Consider the following 16,749-nt stretch of genomic DNA (forward strand, 5'->3'; position numbering starts at 1 on the left):
ATTTCTGTTAATACCCTAAACCCCAAAGACCAACTAAAATGGTAGAGACACGATATTTCACTGTTGCTCCCCATCAATAGCTCAGGGTTACTAGTTCCTCTTCTCCTTGGGTGGAACCATCCAACTTCTATCCAACTTCTCTATCTAACTCAGTACTCCTCTGCGACTCGTGGCTACTGAGCCTTGGAAATGTGTCTGACGCCACTGGTGAAACTGAATTTTTAATTTGAATTTGAATAAATTTCAATTTAAATTAAGAAAGCAACACTTGATTCAGTTCTGGAGAAACAAGTATGTTTGGAACAACTTGAATATATAACTCTACTTTTCCAACCTTAAATGTTATGAAATCCAAATACAGATTAAGTATGTCTGAGGAAAACTTATTGTCTAGATTGAAATTGTGCTCTAAGGGTTAAATACTAGATTTCCAAAACATCATGTAAATTACCAGATAATAACTTAATATTGATTACATGTTGAGATATTTTGTAATATATCGGGTTAAATAAGATACATTATTAAAATTCATCCACCAATCTTCAATTTTTTTTTAAACATGGCATTAGGACATTTAAAACTACTTTTGGGGCTGACATTGTATTTCTATTAGACACCGCTTGTCTACAAAATGCAAAAGGTTGTGCCCAGGTCACAAACCATGCCCAAGGGTCGCTGTATCTCACTGTCACATCTCCTGAGGGGCCAATGTTCTCATATCTCGTGAAGCTATGTTTCAAGAGCTCAAAGAGAACAAACACCCAACCGCATCATCACTGGAAGACTGGCTACTTTTCTCATGAGCATAGAAACTAAGATGATATGGGAACCCATAACTAAAAAGTAGGAGATGCTAAACAAAAACAAACAAAAACTTATCAAAATCTTTCCTAGTGGGGCACCTGGGTGGCTCAGTCAGTTGAACGTCCAACTCTTGATTTCGGCTCAGGTCATGATCTCACGGCTCATGGGTTCAAGCCCTGCATCAGGCTCCTCACTGGCAGTACAGAACCTGCTTGGGATCCTCTCTCTCTGTTCTCCGTCTGTCCCTCCCTCACTTATACTCTCTCTCTCTCAAACTCAACTTAAAAAAACAAAAATCTTTCCTAGTTTAATCTAGAAGAATTAAGAACTGATCACCCAGCTTTTGCCTGACACAGATGAATATTGGTCCATCTCTAAGACTAATTTCAGGGGATGCTTAGGGTAGCCCCATTTTAACCTGCAAAATCAACATACCCAATGGCACTCAAGAAAGACTATGGAGGGCCCACATAAGAACAGAGTAAGAAAAAGTTTCCTTACATACATTTCTTGCGTCGTCCACAAAAATGCTGCTTTTGCAACCTTGGGTGGTGATGCTCTCTTTCTTGACTCCGAGATGTGTGGGGCATGTGAGTTGGGGGGTGACCAGGATGATGCCCGCTGGAGCCTAGGTAGCCATGGCAACGCTGGATCTTCTCCTCAGCCGTCCTTTTGTACAGTACGTGAGGATGATGCCCTGCAGGTGCACTGTAGTTATGTTCCTGGGCCAGCAGCTGAGGTAACGGGGAGATGAGGAATTCATTTTTTCGGGTCCTTATTAGACCTGACTAAAAACCAAACACACAGAAAACATTAATGATTCCATGCATCTCTTTTTTCACATGGTGATTTTCAGTAACTTTATTGGCTACTTCCTGTGTGTGGGCACTGTACTAAGCAACTGACATGACTTATCTATTTTATATGTACCATTAGCAGTTACAATGTTATTACCCCCATTTTAGAGAGGACAAAGCCGAGGCTAAGGCACTTAAGTAGGAAAGCCAGCACTGGCCTTATAGGGACAGAAAAATAATTTTCCTGTGACTTTTCTAGGTTTGTGGGTCAGACCCCATTGATGAGAGAGCATAAGGCAATCTGAGGGCAAAGCAAACGCTAACAATCCCCTCTTCCCCGACCCTACGTGGGATATGTGTGATATTCCTCGGACACTCCCAGCTGTCCAAGAATAAAGGAAAGGAGAGAAAACAAATGGTTAAATGATACAGATCACAGTCATGAAGGACATGAGTCTCCATGTGTTTACAAATATCTTAGTAAATTACGAGAGAAAGGCAACCTTATCAGTAGCCTAATCTCCAGAAACCTATAGACTCAGTTTCCTGGAGCCCTAACATCACCCTCCCCTCCATAGTGATGTGGGGAACAAAGGCAAGGAAACGGCAGGTAAATACTCAACATGTCTCCGGAGGCAAGGGAAACAAAAGCAAAAATGAACTATTGGGACCTTATCAAAATAAAAAGCTTCTGCACAGCGAAGGAAACAGTCAGCTAAACTAAAAGGCAACCTTCGGAACGGGAGAAGATATTTGCAAACGACATATCAGATAAAGGGTTAGTATCCAAAATCTAGAAAGAACTTATCAAACTCAACCCCCACAAAACAAAGAGTCCAGTGAAGAAATGGGCCAAAGACATGAATAGACACTTCTCCAAAGAAGACATCCCGATGGCCAACCGACACATGAAAAAATGCTCAACGTCATGCGTCATCAGGGAAATACAAATCAAAACCACCACGAGATACCACCTCACCCCTGTCAGAATGGCTAACGTGAACAACTCGGGCAACCACAGATGTTGGCGAGGATGCGGAGAGAGAGGATCTCTTTTGCATTATTGGTGGCAATGCAAGCTGGTGCAGCCACTCTGGAAAACAGTATGGAGGTTCCTCAAAAAACTAAAAATAGAACCACCCTATGACCCAGCAATTGCACTAGTAGGGATACTAGCAATTACACTAGTAAGGGATACAGGTGTGCTGTTTCGAAGGGACACTTGCAACCCCATGTTTATAGCAGCACTATCAACAGTAGCCAAAGTATTGAAAGAGCCCAAATGGCAATCGACGGATGAATGGATAAAGAAGATGTGGTATATATGTGCAATGGACTATTACTCGGCAATCAAAAAGAATGAGATCTTGCCATTTGCAACTATGTGGATGGAACTGGAGGGTATTATGCTAAGTGAAGTTAGTCAGAGAAAGACAACTATCATAGGACTTCACTCATACGAGGACTTTAAGAGACAAAACAGATGAACATAAGGGAAGGGAAACAAAAATAATATAAAAACAGGGAGGGGACAAAACAGAAGAGACTCATAAATATGGAGAACAAACAGAGGGTTACGGGAGGGGTTATGGGAGGGGGGATGGGCTAAATGGGGGAAGGGGCACTAAGGAATCTCCTCCTGAAATCATTGTTGCACTATAGGCTAACTAATTTGGATGTAAATTTAAAACAACAAAAAAATAAAATAAAATAAAAAGAATGGCAGGTAAAAAATAATTTCTTTATAACCTGCAGCCCATTGGCAAATACTTGAGGCAAATACCCAGTAAAAGGTTTCTCCAGGAACCCCCTACTGTCATAATATTAATGCCTTACTAGAGGAAAAACAACCTTAGCTTGACAATAGCTAGGCCTCCAGTATCTTATTAATCTTCTCAATTTAACATATGAAAATCCCTTTAGGAACTTCCTCTGGACTTGATCTCCTCCAACTGCGGAGTATATAATCAGTCACTCCTCACAACCCCAGGGCAGCTCTTTCTGCCCACGGGTCCTGTCCCTGCACTTTAATAAAATGACCTTTTTGCACCAAACTCTCAAGAATTCTTTCTTGGCCACAGGCTCCGGACCCCAGCACCTTTCCAAAACCCCATCACCGTTGTAATAAAAGATTAACAGGAGAAAAACAGACATTTAATAACATGTATACCTTCCATATATCTGGGAGTTACCCAGGAAAAGTGACTAACTCCCCAAAAGGGCCCAAGACACCACTTTGTAAATAGTGTCTCTAGCTAAAGGTACAAGATGTTGAGGGGGTGATGGGGGCGGGAGAAGGGCAGTCATGCGAGGTTACGAGAAGCTCAGAAATAAAAAAAGATAGGTCGTGATGCAGATTGAAGTCTTGGCCCTCTCCATGACAAGTTGCTAGAGGTCTGGTCACCCAGACCAGTGTTCCTGGTGCGGAGAGGGAGACACCCCCACAAATGGAGATTTCCCTTGCGGATGTAAATGTCGCTTACAAAATGGCAACTTATGCTCAGTTTACAGAGTGTTTCTTATGTCTGTAGTTTCTTCAAACAATCAGCCTAAAATAATCCTTATGCCCAAGAGGCATAGTTTGGGGCACCGGGAGGTCTCTACTCTCAGAGGCAATGCCCTCAGCCACTATTCCAGACTCTTCACTACTAATCTTGACATTTGTGACTCAGGGCCCCGCCCCGTGACATCCTAGAGCCTCTGCCTCTACGAGGTGGGGGACGCGGCGGCAAACACTGGGCAGAGGGGGGCAGTTTGACAGCAGCCCCGATCTCAAGGGGCCCACATCAAGCGCCGGAAAAACCGAGACCTTCCATCATGGCTCCGCAGGCGCTAAGTAACAGGCTGGCGTGGGTGACGGAGGAGCGAGGGTGCTCATGGTCATCCCCATGGAGGGGCCTGGGGCTGCGTGATCCAGAGACAAATCTGCTAAAATGGAGAGGAAAGAGTCAACGAGGATTTCAGCCACCTCCGCTTTGACCTCAGTCTGTCCTTTCTCATCGATGAAACTCTTTCCAGCCTATCTCTTTGCTCAGGCAACAGACCCAGCGGGCAAAGGATCCTGTGGGGACTGAAACGCCCTCCTCAAGCAACAGGGACTGCCCTGACCCCGCGTGACTGACTCCAAGACCAGGATCGATTTGACCTTCACTGCCCACCTGCAGGTACCCACTGACCTTTGGCCCACATTTTCCTTATATAGGCTGGAAGTATTTTCAGCACTTTGGAGACAGCCTTTGAGACATGAGTCTCCTGTCTTCCTGGTGTTAGGCTCATTGAAATAAACCCCTTTCTTATTTCCCCACAATTCATCTCTCTGCCTCGGGATTTTGCCAGTGGTGAGTGACCAGACCCGGTCGGTTTGGGAGCCCTGGAGCCAACCACCGTTTTGCTTTCCAAGTTCACGGCACAAAGCGTGTCTCTTGGCACCAGGTATTTTAGCCGGAACGCACCCGGGCCTTCCCTCCCGCACCACCACCCTCTCTCTTCCTGCATTTGGTTCAGAAGTTCCCGGACACCCAGAGCCAGGTAGAGCAAGAGTGGTCTCCAGTTTCAGCCTGCCCAGGAGCTTGTTGGAGATGCCAACTCAGGAGGCTCCCCCCCCCTCCCCCCCAGTGGCTCAGCTGGTTAAGCATCTGAGTCTTGATCTGGGCTCAGGTCATGATCTCACAGTTTGTGAGATCAAGCCCCGCAGCAGGCTCTGTGCTGACAGTGCTGTACCTGCTTGGGATTCTCTCCGTGTCCCTCTCTCTCTCTCTCTCTCTCTCTCTGCCCCTACCCTGCGTGCTCACTCTCTCCAAATAAATAAGCTTAAAAAACAAAAGGAGAGACGTGACCCCAGATCTGCTGCATCAGAGTCCGCATTTTATTTAGATCCCCTGGTGATCTGTCGGTCTGTGAACCGGCCAGCAATTCTTGAACTCTGCTCAACGTCGGAAACACCTAGGGATCCGAAAGGTACGTGCAGACTCCCTCACTCCCAGGCAGGATCTCGTATCATCAAAAACCAACTCTCTGCCCTTGTGACCCATGCATCAGAACTTTTGTCTTTAACCTCTCTGATGACTATCCCAATGCACCAAAGACTTTGTGAACCAGTCCTCCTAGACCTTAGCTTCTTCATGAGCAGAATGGGGAGACTCCTGCCCAGCCCGATACCTTACAAGGCGACCTAGAATGGCCATTGCAGAAATCCATCATACGTGCTCGACTGCAGCCGTCTTGATGACTGAGGATGACGGATGATGCATGACTGAATCAACACACACTAAGTGCCAGGCAAGTGCCAGCCACACGACTGTGCAAGAGATACACAAACACAGCATGTGGTTTGCTGGGGAAACAGACGCCTAAAAATTCAAGGATGGTACCAAATGCGAAGGGGGAGTTGGGGTGAGAGCAGATTACTATGGGAGCACAGAGGCGTGTGTGGAGGGGTGGCACCAGATGGGCTGTGCCCGGGGCCTAATGTCAGCCCGATGTTAGGGTTCAGCTTCCCATTCCTAAAAGAAGTCCCAGAACCTGTGGCTTGGTCCTGATTTTCCTCCCCCTGCAGAAGGGTGTTGCCTTCTGAAAGACTGTCTTACTGACTTATTATCTGGAACTGGGACACGGACAGATGCCTTCCTTGGCTCAGTCAACTCACACTGAGCACCGAATTAGCAGTCATGTTCTAGGCACTGGCATAAAGAACAGAGGCACACAGAAAGGCAATAGAATAGTTCACATTCATATTCTGGTGGAGATCCAGGGAGAAGAGAAATCGACTGGCAAGATAAAAATTCAGATAAGTGAAATCCCACAATCCAGGAATCCTGTCCGTCATTAAGTTCAGGCTGGATCTCAGAGTGACCTGCCCTTCCCCACCCAGCCCAGGGTCATGCTGGTAGGTTCTTCCGTCGCTCATTTGGATACTTTCTGTTGAGTCTCCCCAAGCCACCTGCCTCCTCTCCAATATGGTCCCCTGGCATCAGCAAGAGCCCTTGTCCAATGTAATCAACTCCTTCCATACACTCAGGTACTGATCTCAAATCCGAATCTCGTTTCTGGGTCCACAGGCCCTGCATAGCCTGCCCCGCATGGAGCAGGGCAGCTCTCCCTCCCTTCTCACCTTTCCCAACAGGGCATTTATTTCACTTTTTGAGGCTACAGTGTTCTTTTACTTGAAGGGGAACAGAATTAGCCCCAAACATGCCTCTTGGGCACAAGGATTATCTTGAGCTGGTTATTTTTACCCATCGGCCCACCTAGGAGAAGCTCTGAAAGCCAAGAAGTTACCCTTCGGTCAGAGACGTTTGCATTTATAAAGGAAATCAGGACTGGAAACTCTTCTCCATGGAGAAGGTGGGGACTTCAATCTGCATAACAACTGAGCCTTTGCTGACTGCCCGAGGCCTGCAGAGGCCCCATAACTGCCCCCCTCAACACCTTTTGTCTTTAGCTGGCCTTGATATTTAAGGTGGTGTCTTGGGCCCTCCCCACACACACCTGCACAGACTTTTTCTTTGACCTCTCATCTCCTGCTCCCAAAGACCTGCTTGGCTGGTGCTTATGTCCCCTTCCCCTCAAAGAAATCACACCCATGGCCCTGTTCCTCTCCCACTTCCAAATTCTCAGAGGCCACAGTTCCTTTGCTCGTGCCTACCTACAAGGATGGAAACAAACATAATGCCCCCCTCTCCCCGCCACCGTGCACTAAAAGTTGCAGGTAAGCTCTGGGACAGCAGGAGCCACACCCACCAGCATCCCTGCTGCGAGTCACACGCTATCAGCCAATCAACACTTGTTTATTAGACGAGGAATGTCTGTGGCCTAAGCGAAGGCAAGGAACTCAGACCCGGGGCCACGCTGAGGATTCGCCGGCACCCCTTCCCCCTGCAGCCGAGGACACCGGACGTGGGAAGTGACCCGGGAGCAAGTCAGTCACTGCAAGGCTTTATTGAAACCCTGTGAGGAAATCTCAGCTGGAAGCAAAGGCAGAATTGGGTCCCTCCGAGGTAGACCTTGGCCTCCCAGGGCCCCCACGCCTTCCGTGCACAGGAAGACAAAAGCCACCATTTACAGTGCCCCGTAGACAGAGTGAACAGTTAAAGGTGGGGGGAGGGGTGACTTACCCACAAAAGCCCACCTGCCTTACTAACTTCCTAACCTGGTTAAACTAATATCAAAGCGACTTAAGCCACTTAAGTGCCGTAACTGGGCTAACCGGTTTGGAGGCCTTTTCTCTCTTCTCCCCATTTCCTGAGCACCTTAGGCAAACCCAACGCACAGCGAAAACTCCTGCACTGGGAAAGCATTTAAAAAAAGAAAAAGAAAACCGAAGCAGTGTCAACCATTATCTGGACCAACACACTGGGGCCACACAGTCCTCTTATTTCTCAGTTCAGAGTGACAAGGACAAAAATCTAGAATAATTCTTCAACACACAACAAGAATTTCACAGCGCTGGATATGAAGGAAGAAACGTATTGTTTTTGGCGTTTAATCTGATGGAAAACATTGGAGTCTGACCAAATAAGTACATTTTATGGTTGAAAAATACACACCCAGCACCTCCAAAAGGAGCCCTCCGTTGAGGTGTGGAATGTGGGAAGCAATCTTGACTTACTGCAACGTTCTGGTTCCAACAGTGATGAGGGAGATGCCCTCAGGTGGCTTCCGGTTAAATGGAGGAGGGAGGGATCAAACAAGAACACAAACAGGTATGAAATATTCCTTTGTGCCAAGCACGAGGGGGGAAAAAGGGGGTTCTGTGAGAGAAAATAAGGTCAAGGGCAAAGGGTGAGGAGCGGGGGGGGGGGGGGGTGTCATAGGAGGCCTTGCTGAGGACAGGCATTTTCATGAGACTAGATCCCTTTCCTGGCAGGGGAAGTCTGAGGAGGAAGAAACCGGGAAGGGACAGGAGGGAGCAGGGACCCAGCGAGCTACCAGAAGGATGGAGCCCGAGGACGTGCTTAGGCGTCCCCTAAGCTCACCTTCAGAAGGACAGGAAAGGCCTCACATCCGTGGGGAGGCGGCTGTGCTAACACTGACAGCTGCCCCCAGCTACCCACCCAAGGGGACTCCTCTCCCTCAGAGGGCAGAGGAAGCCAGAGACAAAGAACCCGCTGCGCCCCCTTCTGGACTGGATACTGTTCCCACATTAAGCGTCAACCTTTTCCAGTTTCAAAGACCTAGAAACCCTGTCACATAACTTAGCTGCTCAATTTAACAATTCAGTGCCTGCGGACCAAGAGCCAATATCCTACGCAGGTCACAGTTTCCCACTTTACACTTTGAAAAAGGAGATACTGTAAGATAATGTTAGCAGTTGTTTCCTGTCTCATTTTTTAGGTTAATTTTTTTATTTAGAGGGAAAGAGGAGAGAGGGAGGGGCAGAGAGAGGGAGGGGCAGAGAGAGAGGGAGAGAGGGAATCCCAAGCAGGCTTCGTGCTGTCAGCACAGAGCCTGATGCAGGTCTCGAACTCACGAGCCTTGAGATCATGACCTGAGCTGAGATCAAGAAACAGATGCTTAACCACTTAACCAACCGAGCCACCCAGGCATCCCTATTTCCTATTTTGGATTTCAGTGGCCAAATAATACATAAAGGACACATGCAGGGTATAAATCATACGTCAAGAAATTGCCTTTTACAACACCCCTCCCTCTAGGTCCTGTTTTTAAATTCTATCAAAGGCTTTAAACTTAACAGAAAAAGGGAGACTGCAGATTCCAGAAAGGACAAGGTCCTTGTCCTAAGTGACTCGTACCCCCGCACTTATACCTAAGAGTCAAAAACTGATTCAATGGATTAGTGATGTGACACAATATAGCTTAAAGAAAGGCCTTAAAGTGGTAATAAAAAGACAACCCCCATGGGCAGTACCAAAAGTCTCCTTCTCTTTTTAGGAAAGACCAATAGAATAACAAAGGACCCCCCAGGAGACTGGCTGGACAAACTACTGGCAAAGATAAATATATTTGTGGTTATCAAAAATTAATTTAATTTTTACTTTTTAATTTTTAACCCATTGCTCACCTTGGCAACAACAAAAGAATATTGTAACCTCAGTCAAGACATCACATTCTTGTTTTTAAGAAATTATTTTGTCCAAACGAGAGCACCAAAGAATAAATAACCGATTGGTTGCCCAACATGTATGAGGATCCCCCAAAGAGGAAACCTCGCAGCTCAGAGTAAGCGAAAAGCTTGAGGAAGCATAGCAAATATGAAACAGGAGTCCATCGTCCAGGGGTTGGAGGAGGAGAGAAAGCAAGCATCAGAGAAGCGAGGGACTAGGCAATAAGGAAACGCTGAGAAAGTCTTTAATGGGAGAAAACCACTGGCATGAGAATATCTTGGAATTTTGTGAAGAAGGGACAAAAATTAAGATAAGATGGAATGGCACAGAGACCATGTAGGAGGGAAATGCTCAACATAAAAATGAAATAGACCAGAGGTAAACTTGAAGTTCTATTGCTTGCTAACTGGGCATAAGCACTCTGAACTTCTGGTTGCTTTCCCCCCACAACCCCCCCCCATCTGTAAAATAGGAATAAACGTACCTCTAACTTGGGATTTTTCGCACTGATCAAATAAGTGAATATTTACCAGGCACTGCGCTAAATTGTCAACCGCTCCATAAACAGTAACATAAAACATAGAGCCGTCGTGACTTTCAAAAAAGAAATCAGAGGCTTGAGATGACAGAAAAATTGTTTACCCGGGTTCTCAAGAATAAGTGGGACTATCTGGACCAACGATCAGGCTGAGGAGACAAAATCTGACATTCTTACGGCAAAAGCATACTGACACTGATAACATCCTCTGTGCTCTACAAAGCACACAATTCCAGGAAAACAAAGCAGAACTTTTTGCCATCTGCATCGACACAGGCAGAGATGGTTTAACAGACAGGCCCCCACATGTGGACGCACCTTTTGAAAAAAGAATGTATATTCAGGATTCCCTATTATGGTCGGAGGGAGCGGGAAATCTCTTACATTTGGGGAGAAAAAACCCAAAAATATACATGCCAACAAGAATCTGGCATTTCCCATCCTTTTTTTTGACAGCAATATTACCATCAACTAGATTCACAACACAAATATGACTTAGAAGGGGATTTTTAGGTTTTCCCGATTCACGCACCCAGTAATCGCCCTCCAAAAAACTGTACAGCCAGCTCACAATGCACGTTTAATCAGACACTATCAATATCCCCCAACTGCTCACAGCCTGGGGAGAGAGGAGACCATGAAGCTAGGAGTCCCAGTTTTTTCGATTCTGTGGCAGTTAAGCGAGAGACTGGTTTATCCTTTCTTACTCCTGAAGAAGTTGACAGACCTCTCAGATACGGACACAAATCAGATCTAGTCCCTGATTTGTAAAGTGGGAATAATAATATCACTTCCCTGAGAGGATTTTTAGAGGATTAGAGGAACTAATACTTCTGAAGTGCTAAGAACAACTTTGGCACAGAGAGACACGTAGTACATGTTTATTATTATCATTATTCCATGTGGTTATTTGAGGGAACAAAGTCATGTCGTTTTCGAACAGAGTATAGTTATCCTAATTTTGCCCTTCAATTGGGCCTGAAATTCTGAGGTGGCGTAAGTATTCTATTTATCGAGACAATAATGGGAGGACTACACAAGGCTTTAAGACTGGCAAAGAGACATATTAATGGCGTTTTTGCAAATGTAACTGGAGATATTTAAAGACAGGAGAAATCATGGATTTTTTTCACCTCGGAGAGTTGCTTAACTCAAAGGTTCTACGTTTTAGTTTTGACTCGTTTGTTGGTTTCTTTCGATGGGGACAGCAAAGACAGAGGGCAGGTGGAGAGAAAATCATCACCGGGCTGCTCCTCGTCAATGACCCCTTTGGCCCCACTAGAACTTTTTGCCACCTGCATCTACACAGGCAGAGGTGGTTTAAGGTTGCTTCTCATCTACACGTTTACAGGTTAAAATGTTGAAACCCAGCGTCGGTCCACTGTGAACACCCCATCTCTTTTTTTTTTTTTTAATTTTTTTTTTCAACGTTTATTTATTTTTGGGACAGAGAGAGACAGAGCATGAACGGGGGAGGGGCAGAGAGAGAGGGAGACACAGAATCGGAAACAGGCTCCAGGCTCTGAGCCATCAGCCCAGAGCCCGACGCGGGGCTTGAACCCACGGACCGCGAGATCGTGACCTGGCTGAAGTCGGACGCTCAACCGACTGCGCCACCCAGGCGCCCCTGAACACCCCATCTCTTATCCAGCGGCCCTCCATTAAAAAAAGGCAGCGACATGGGGAAAAGGATGCTTTGATTAGCCCCAAGAATAAATGGAATGTCCCTACTGGGAGGAAACAAAAAAAAAAAAAAAGCAAAGTTGCCTTTCTGGAGAATACGGCAGAATGCACCAGGACCACAGATTACTGTTCCCAAGTTACATGCTGGCCACATTCGGCGAACACCTGAGCGGATCACTCCAGATGTGCCCTGAGCCCCCTGCCTCTGGTACACACGGATGCATCACTGAGCAAAGACCAGTTCTCCCGGTGACGCCTGACCTCCGCCAGGCAGGGGAAGTCTCCATGTCCTGTCCGTCTCTATGGCTTTCTGAGTCGTGATGCTAAGGATGAATGAGCAAGAAGAGCTAAAAAAAAAAAAATCTTTCTGCAGAAGTTCTTCAGGTTGCCTGGCGTCCCCCCCCCCTTTCTTGGCTTGGGGTGTCTCGACTACTTCTTCAAACACTCCAGGAAGTAGAGCCCAGTAGACTTTTCTTTTGGGAGGAGACCTCCTCACTGCTAGCAATTCAGGGAAGGAGGCCTTCAATACAGAACGGGCACCCGTGCCTCAGAGAGAGCCCTTGCTCATCAGCCAGCGGGCCTTATGTACAAAAACTACGGTCCCGGGGGGTGTCAGTTTCTTCAACTTGGGTTCAGAGCACTAAATATCACTTAAAACTTCACTGCCCCCATCAGGGGGACCTCTGACATCCCTAAACTGACGTATTTAAGAGCACAACTGGAAAGGCGAAGCTATCACACCTCACAAAGTGGATAGAAGCCTATTTCAATTGCTTCTTTTGGAAGCAGCCTCCAAGAGAACCGACTCAGTCATAGCCAGAGGGGGAAAAAAACCTCAAAAATCAAAGATTACAACAATTAGAATGACTCAACATCAGGTCCACACTTTACCCAGTCCACATCTTCCACTTCCAATTCCATCCCCCCACCACCACATGCCTTCTGTTTCCTCCCCTATGTGTAGATCTTTCTGAACTTCCTTTTCCTCCTCTGAGATTTCTCCCTCCCTCCCCCCACCCCGGCCAGCATCCACACTCCCAAAACTAACATCATAGCAAAAAAAAAAAAAGAGAACTAGCCTTTGCTTTCCCTTACACTAGACAAATTTGGCTCCAAAACAATATTAACTAACATGGCTTTGACCATGTGCAATGGTTTAAGCTACTGACACAAAGATGAATCGACTCTTTCCTCCGAGTACTTCAACTATAACCGTCTGTACTGGTATAGAGGATGCCATTCTCGCGGCTCTTCAGAGAGGTTAATAACATACTGATGAAATCTATTCATGTGGCTAATTAAAAATATGCCTGTTGAAATAAACACGTAATGACTTCAACAGCCCAAATCTCACGAGACCAGAGTGTAGGGATTCACAGTGCAACACTGGGTTGGGATGTATAAGCCCATTCGGTTTCCATTTATGCCTGTGTCCATTCTCATAAGGGTAGAGACCTCCAAAAAGCTTGTCTTTTTTTTTTAATGTATTAATGCCAGAATGGTTGACACGTTTACCCTATTGTATGTATGTTAGTATTAATTTCAAAAAAATACACAAATGCTCATAAACGCACATAATTTTTATAAGCAGCCTTAGAAAAAATCTATGTTTCAACATTTAGTAATTAATCCAAGTGGTTAATAATGATCAGCAGAGGTTGGGGAATGTCTCCTTCTCCTCCTCCCCCCTTTCCTTTATTGTCCCACCTAGAGGAATAGTTCGTTGCTTCCTATGTACCAGACAGTCGACAAGGCATCCTATCTGCAAAATCCCACCTGTCGCACAACTCAGTTTGATGGGTACTTCCATTAACTTCTCTGTATCTCGGGGCTGGCTGACCACACAGCCTCTGCTCGCTCTTAACCACACATCCAGTTAGGATTCAGGAAAAGTTCCAGAAACGCTGTACTGTTCAACTGAAATTTACTAAGAGTACAACTCAAATGTTTTCACAAAAATAAACGAACGCATAAATGAATGAACATACATATGTGAGGTGACGCGTTAACTAACCCGAAGAGGGGGACGGACGGTGTATGTGTATCAAATCACATCATATGCTTTAAATATTTTACAACTGAATTTGTCTAGTATATCTCCATAAAGCGGAAAAAAAACCCACAAAAAAACACGGGTTCCGGAGAGGTTATGACTTTTGTGGGGAGTACGATAGCAGCCCATGCTACTTACTCCGAAGGTGGGACTCTTGACAACTAAATACTTCTGAGATGGCTTAAGGTAGGTCCTAACCTCCCGTCAAGATGGATCCAAAGGACATGGAGAAATACCCATAAATTCAGCTCTCCAGAAATGAAGGCTGGGGTCAAATGGCACTAACATCAGAGTCATCCTTCTGACTTCCCCTCCCCATTTTCACACCGAAGCGGGGGGTGTTCGACAGTGTCACTGAGAAAGCTTCTCCGTGGATCTAGAGGGAACTGGCTCAATTGTCCTCTGGAATGTAGCCTTACTGGACATCACTGATCTCGTTCAAGATTTCCTTCTGCAAAACTCTGGTTTCTTCCCTTCTAGTTCACTGCAAGAGCTTTGACGGCAGGCCTGGGACACTCTGCTTTGCAACCACTACGGCAGGTCCTGCCTGTCATCTTTGGGAAGGACATACACAGAATAATAAGAAAGGGAAACCACGTCTTCCCAGCTCCTCAGAAAGCTATAACACGCCCTGACAATAAGAACAGACATCAAAGCTGCATGACCCTTACAAGCAGTTTGGTCATGAAGACCTTCTCATCTAGGGAAGACTAAGGAGGGAGCCATTCGACAGTGTTATGTCACATAATCCTCTGTGCTCCAGCCTTTTCTTGAGAATCAGACAGTTTCAAAGGAAGCTTAAGAAAGGATGTCATTTGGAAAACACATGACTACCATAATGGCTGTTGGTTAATTGTGAGGGACCAAGCGGAGATAGCTAGCAGGTCTGGATTTAATAAAAACCAGACTCTCCACCAACTTCGCATGGGACCATGCCCCCAGCCTCTCCCCCTAGATCATTCCAGGCTTTGGTGCTATGTCGGCTAATAAACAGTCTTCCTTCTTCACATGTCATGTCAGCATCCTGTGGAGGGAGGGGCACGCTACATGTCTGAGAAGAAATAGTCATAACTCATATTCATCGAAGTCATGTCTTTTAATGTCAGTTTCAGAGGTTAAACTTGGGCTTCCAACCTCCAATTCTCATTTTCTCTAACGATGTCTTACCAAATGAGGCATTATGTGGTTAACAATGTTGACAAATGTCAACACACGCTTGATCTCTTGAGCTCCCAACGCTGTCCTGCCCTGTCTTCTCATTCCAGTTTGGTCATGTAGTGCCACAGGTCCAGAATAAAGCGGGGGCCTCCTGTCTTGTCTCTCTGTTGGCAAGCCCTACCCTCTCTCACTCCAAAGTCATTTTTCTAAAGCATCACTTAAAACAGGTCACATTTGGGGTGCCTGGGTGGCTCAGTCGGTTAAGCGGCCGACTTCGGCTCAGGTCATGATCTCGTGGTCTGTGAGTTCGAGCCCCGCGTCGGGCTCTGAGCTGACAGCTCAGAGCCTGGAGCCTGTTTCAGATTCTGTGTCTCCCTCTCTCTGACCCTCCCCTGTTCATGCTCTGTCTCTCCCTGTCTCAAAAATAAATAAAACGTTAAAAAAATAAAAATAAAAAAAAACAGGTCACATTTGTGCTCTAAGATGAGAGCCAAACAAAGAAATATGGATCTCAAACTGCTTTGCAGTCCAGTCCAGTCCAAATCCAGCCCCAGTCGCCTCTCAAACCATCTTCACTCCTTTGTTATTAAACTCTAGGTACACTGGCTCCATCGATGTTCCATCAACAGGACAGCCCAGCTCCCACCCGGACCATTGTGATTACTGTGTCCTGCATCTAGAACGCTCTATTCCCAGACACCTCCCTTAGTTTTGCCGAAAAGCTGCCTCTTCAAACCACCCTATAAAACAAAGCAAATATCGCCTTTCTCTATCTCAGTCAGCTTTATTTTTCCATAGAGCCCTTATCCTTTCTTGATGGTCTATCTCCTAGCTATTTGCTTTTGTGTTTCTTGGTTGTTGCTCCCATTAGTTACATAAAGCCTGGGGCTTGTGTTTCTCTTGCTCGTCTCCAGCACGTGGTAGGTGCTCTGTAAACATTGGCAGAGTTAATGAACTAGAAATAAAGCAACATGGGGCGCCTGGGTGGCTCAGTCGGTTTAGCGTCCGACTTTAGCCAAGGTCATGATCTCACCGTTCATGAGTTCAAGCCCCGCACCGGGCTCTGTGCTGACAGCTCAGAGCCTGGAGCCTGCTTCGGATTCTGTGTCTCCCTCTCTCTCTGCCCCTCCCCTGCTCATGCTCTCTTTCTCTCAAAAATAAATAAACGTGAAAAAAAATGAAAAATTAAAAAAAAAAAGAAGGCAACATGCTTAGTACTAAAAGAGACATAAAAACAGGGAAGATATTAATGCTTACATTTAAGGATGTTTCTCCTTTGGGAGACAAACATATAACCAATTAATCAGATAGATTATGTCCCTCTCCTGATTCGTCATTATGATTTATTTACATGCTTCTCTCATAAACTTCTTTACCATCTTGCACGTTACTACAGCACTTATGAAAGAGAGGTATATGCTCTTGGAACTTAGCTGGCATTGGCATGACACTCAACTCATGCTGAAGGAACGAGGAATATACAAAATTCCACGGGAATGCAAAGTCAGACCACCTCTGAGAATGATATCAAACTCTTGTACATTGAGAAGTGGCTGAGGGTTTTGAAGGGAAAGCCAGAAGAACCCATCTATGTTAAAGAAAACTGGCAAGGGGCACCTGGGTGGCTCAGTCAATTAAGCGTCCAACTTCGGC

General features: G+C 45.9%; 1 protein-coding gene across 1 annotated transcript in view; it reads right to left on the reverse strand.

Annotated features, from left to right (window-relative positions):
• The window catches only part of ADAMTS18 (ADAM metallopeptidase with thrombospondin type 1 motif 18), a 142,169-nt gene that overhangs the window by 76,997 nt on the left and 48,423 nt on the right, over window positions 1-16,749 (reverse strand). Inside the window, exon 4 of the mRNA XM_023245122.2 lies at window positions 1,310-1,592. Within this exon, the coding sequence (XP_023100890.2) occupies window positions 1,310-1,592 (283 nt within the window). The remainder of the gene's footprint in view (window positions 1-1,309; window positions 1,593-16,749) is intronic.

This window comes from Felis catus, chromosome E2 (assembly GCF_018350175.1).
Source record: "Felis catus isolate Fca126 chromosome E2, F.catus_Fca126_mat1.0, whole genome shotgun sequence".
In the NCBI taxonomy this organism is placed as follows: domain Eukaryota; kingdom Metazoa; phylum Chordata; class Mammalia; order Carnivora; family Felidae; genus Felis; species Felis catus.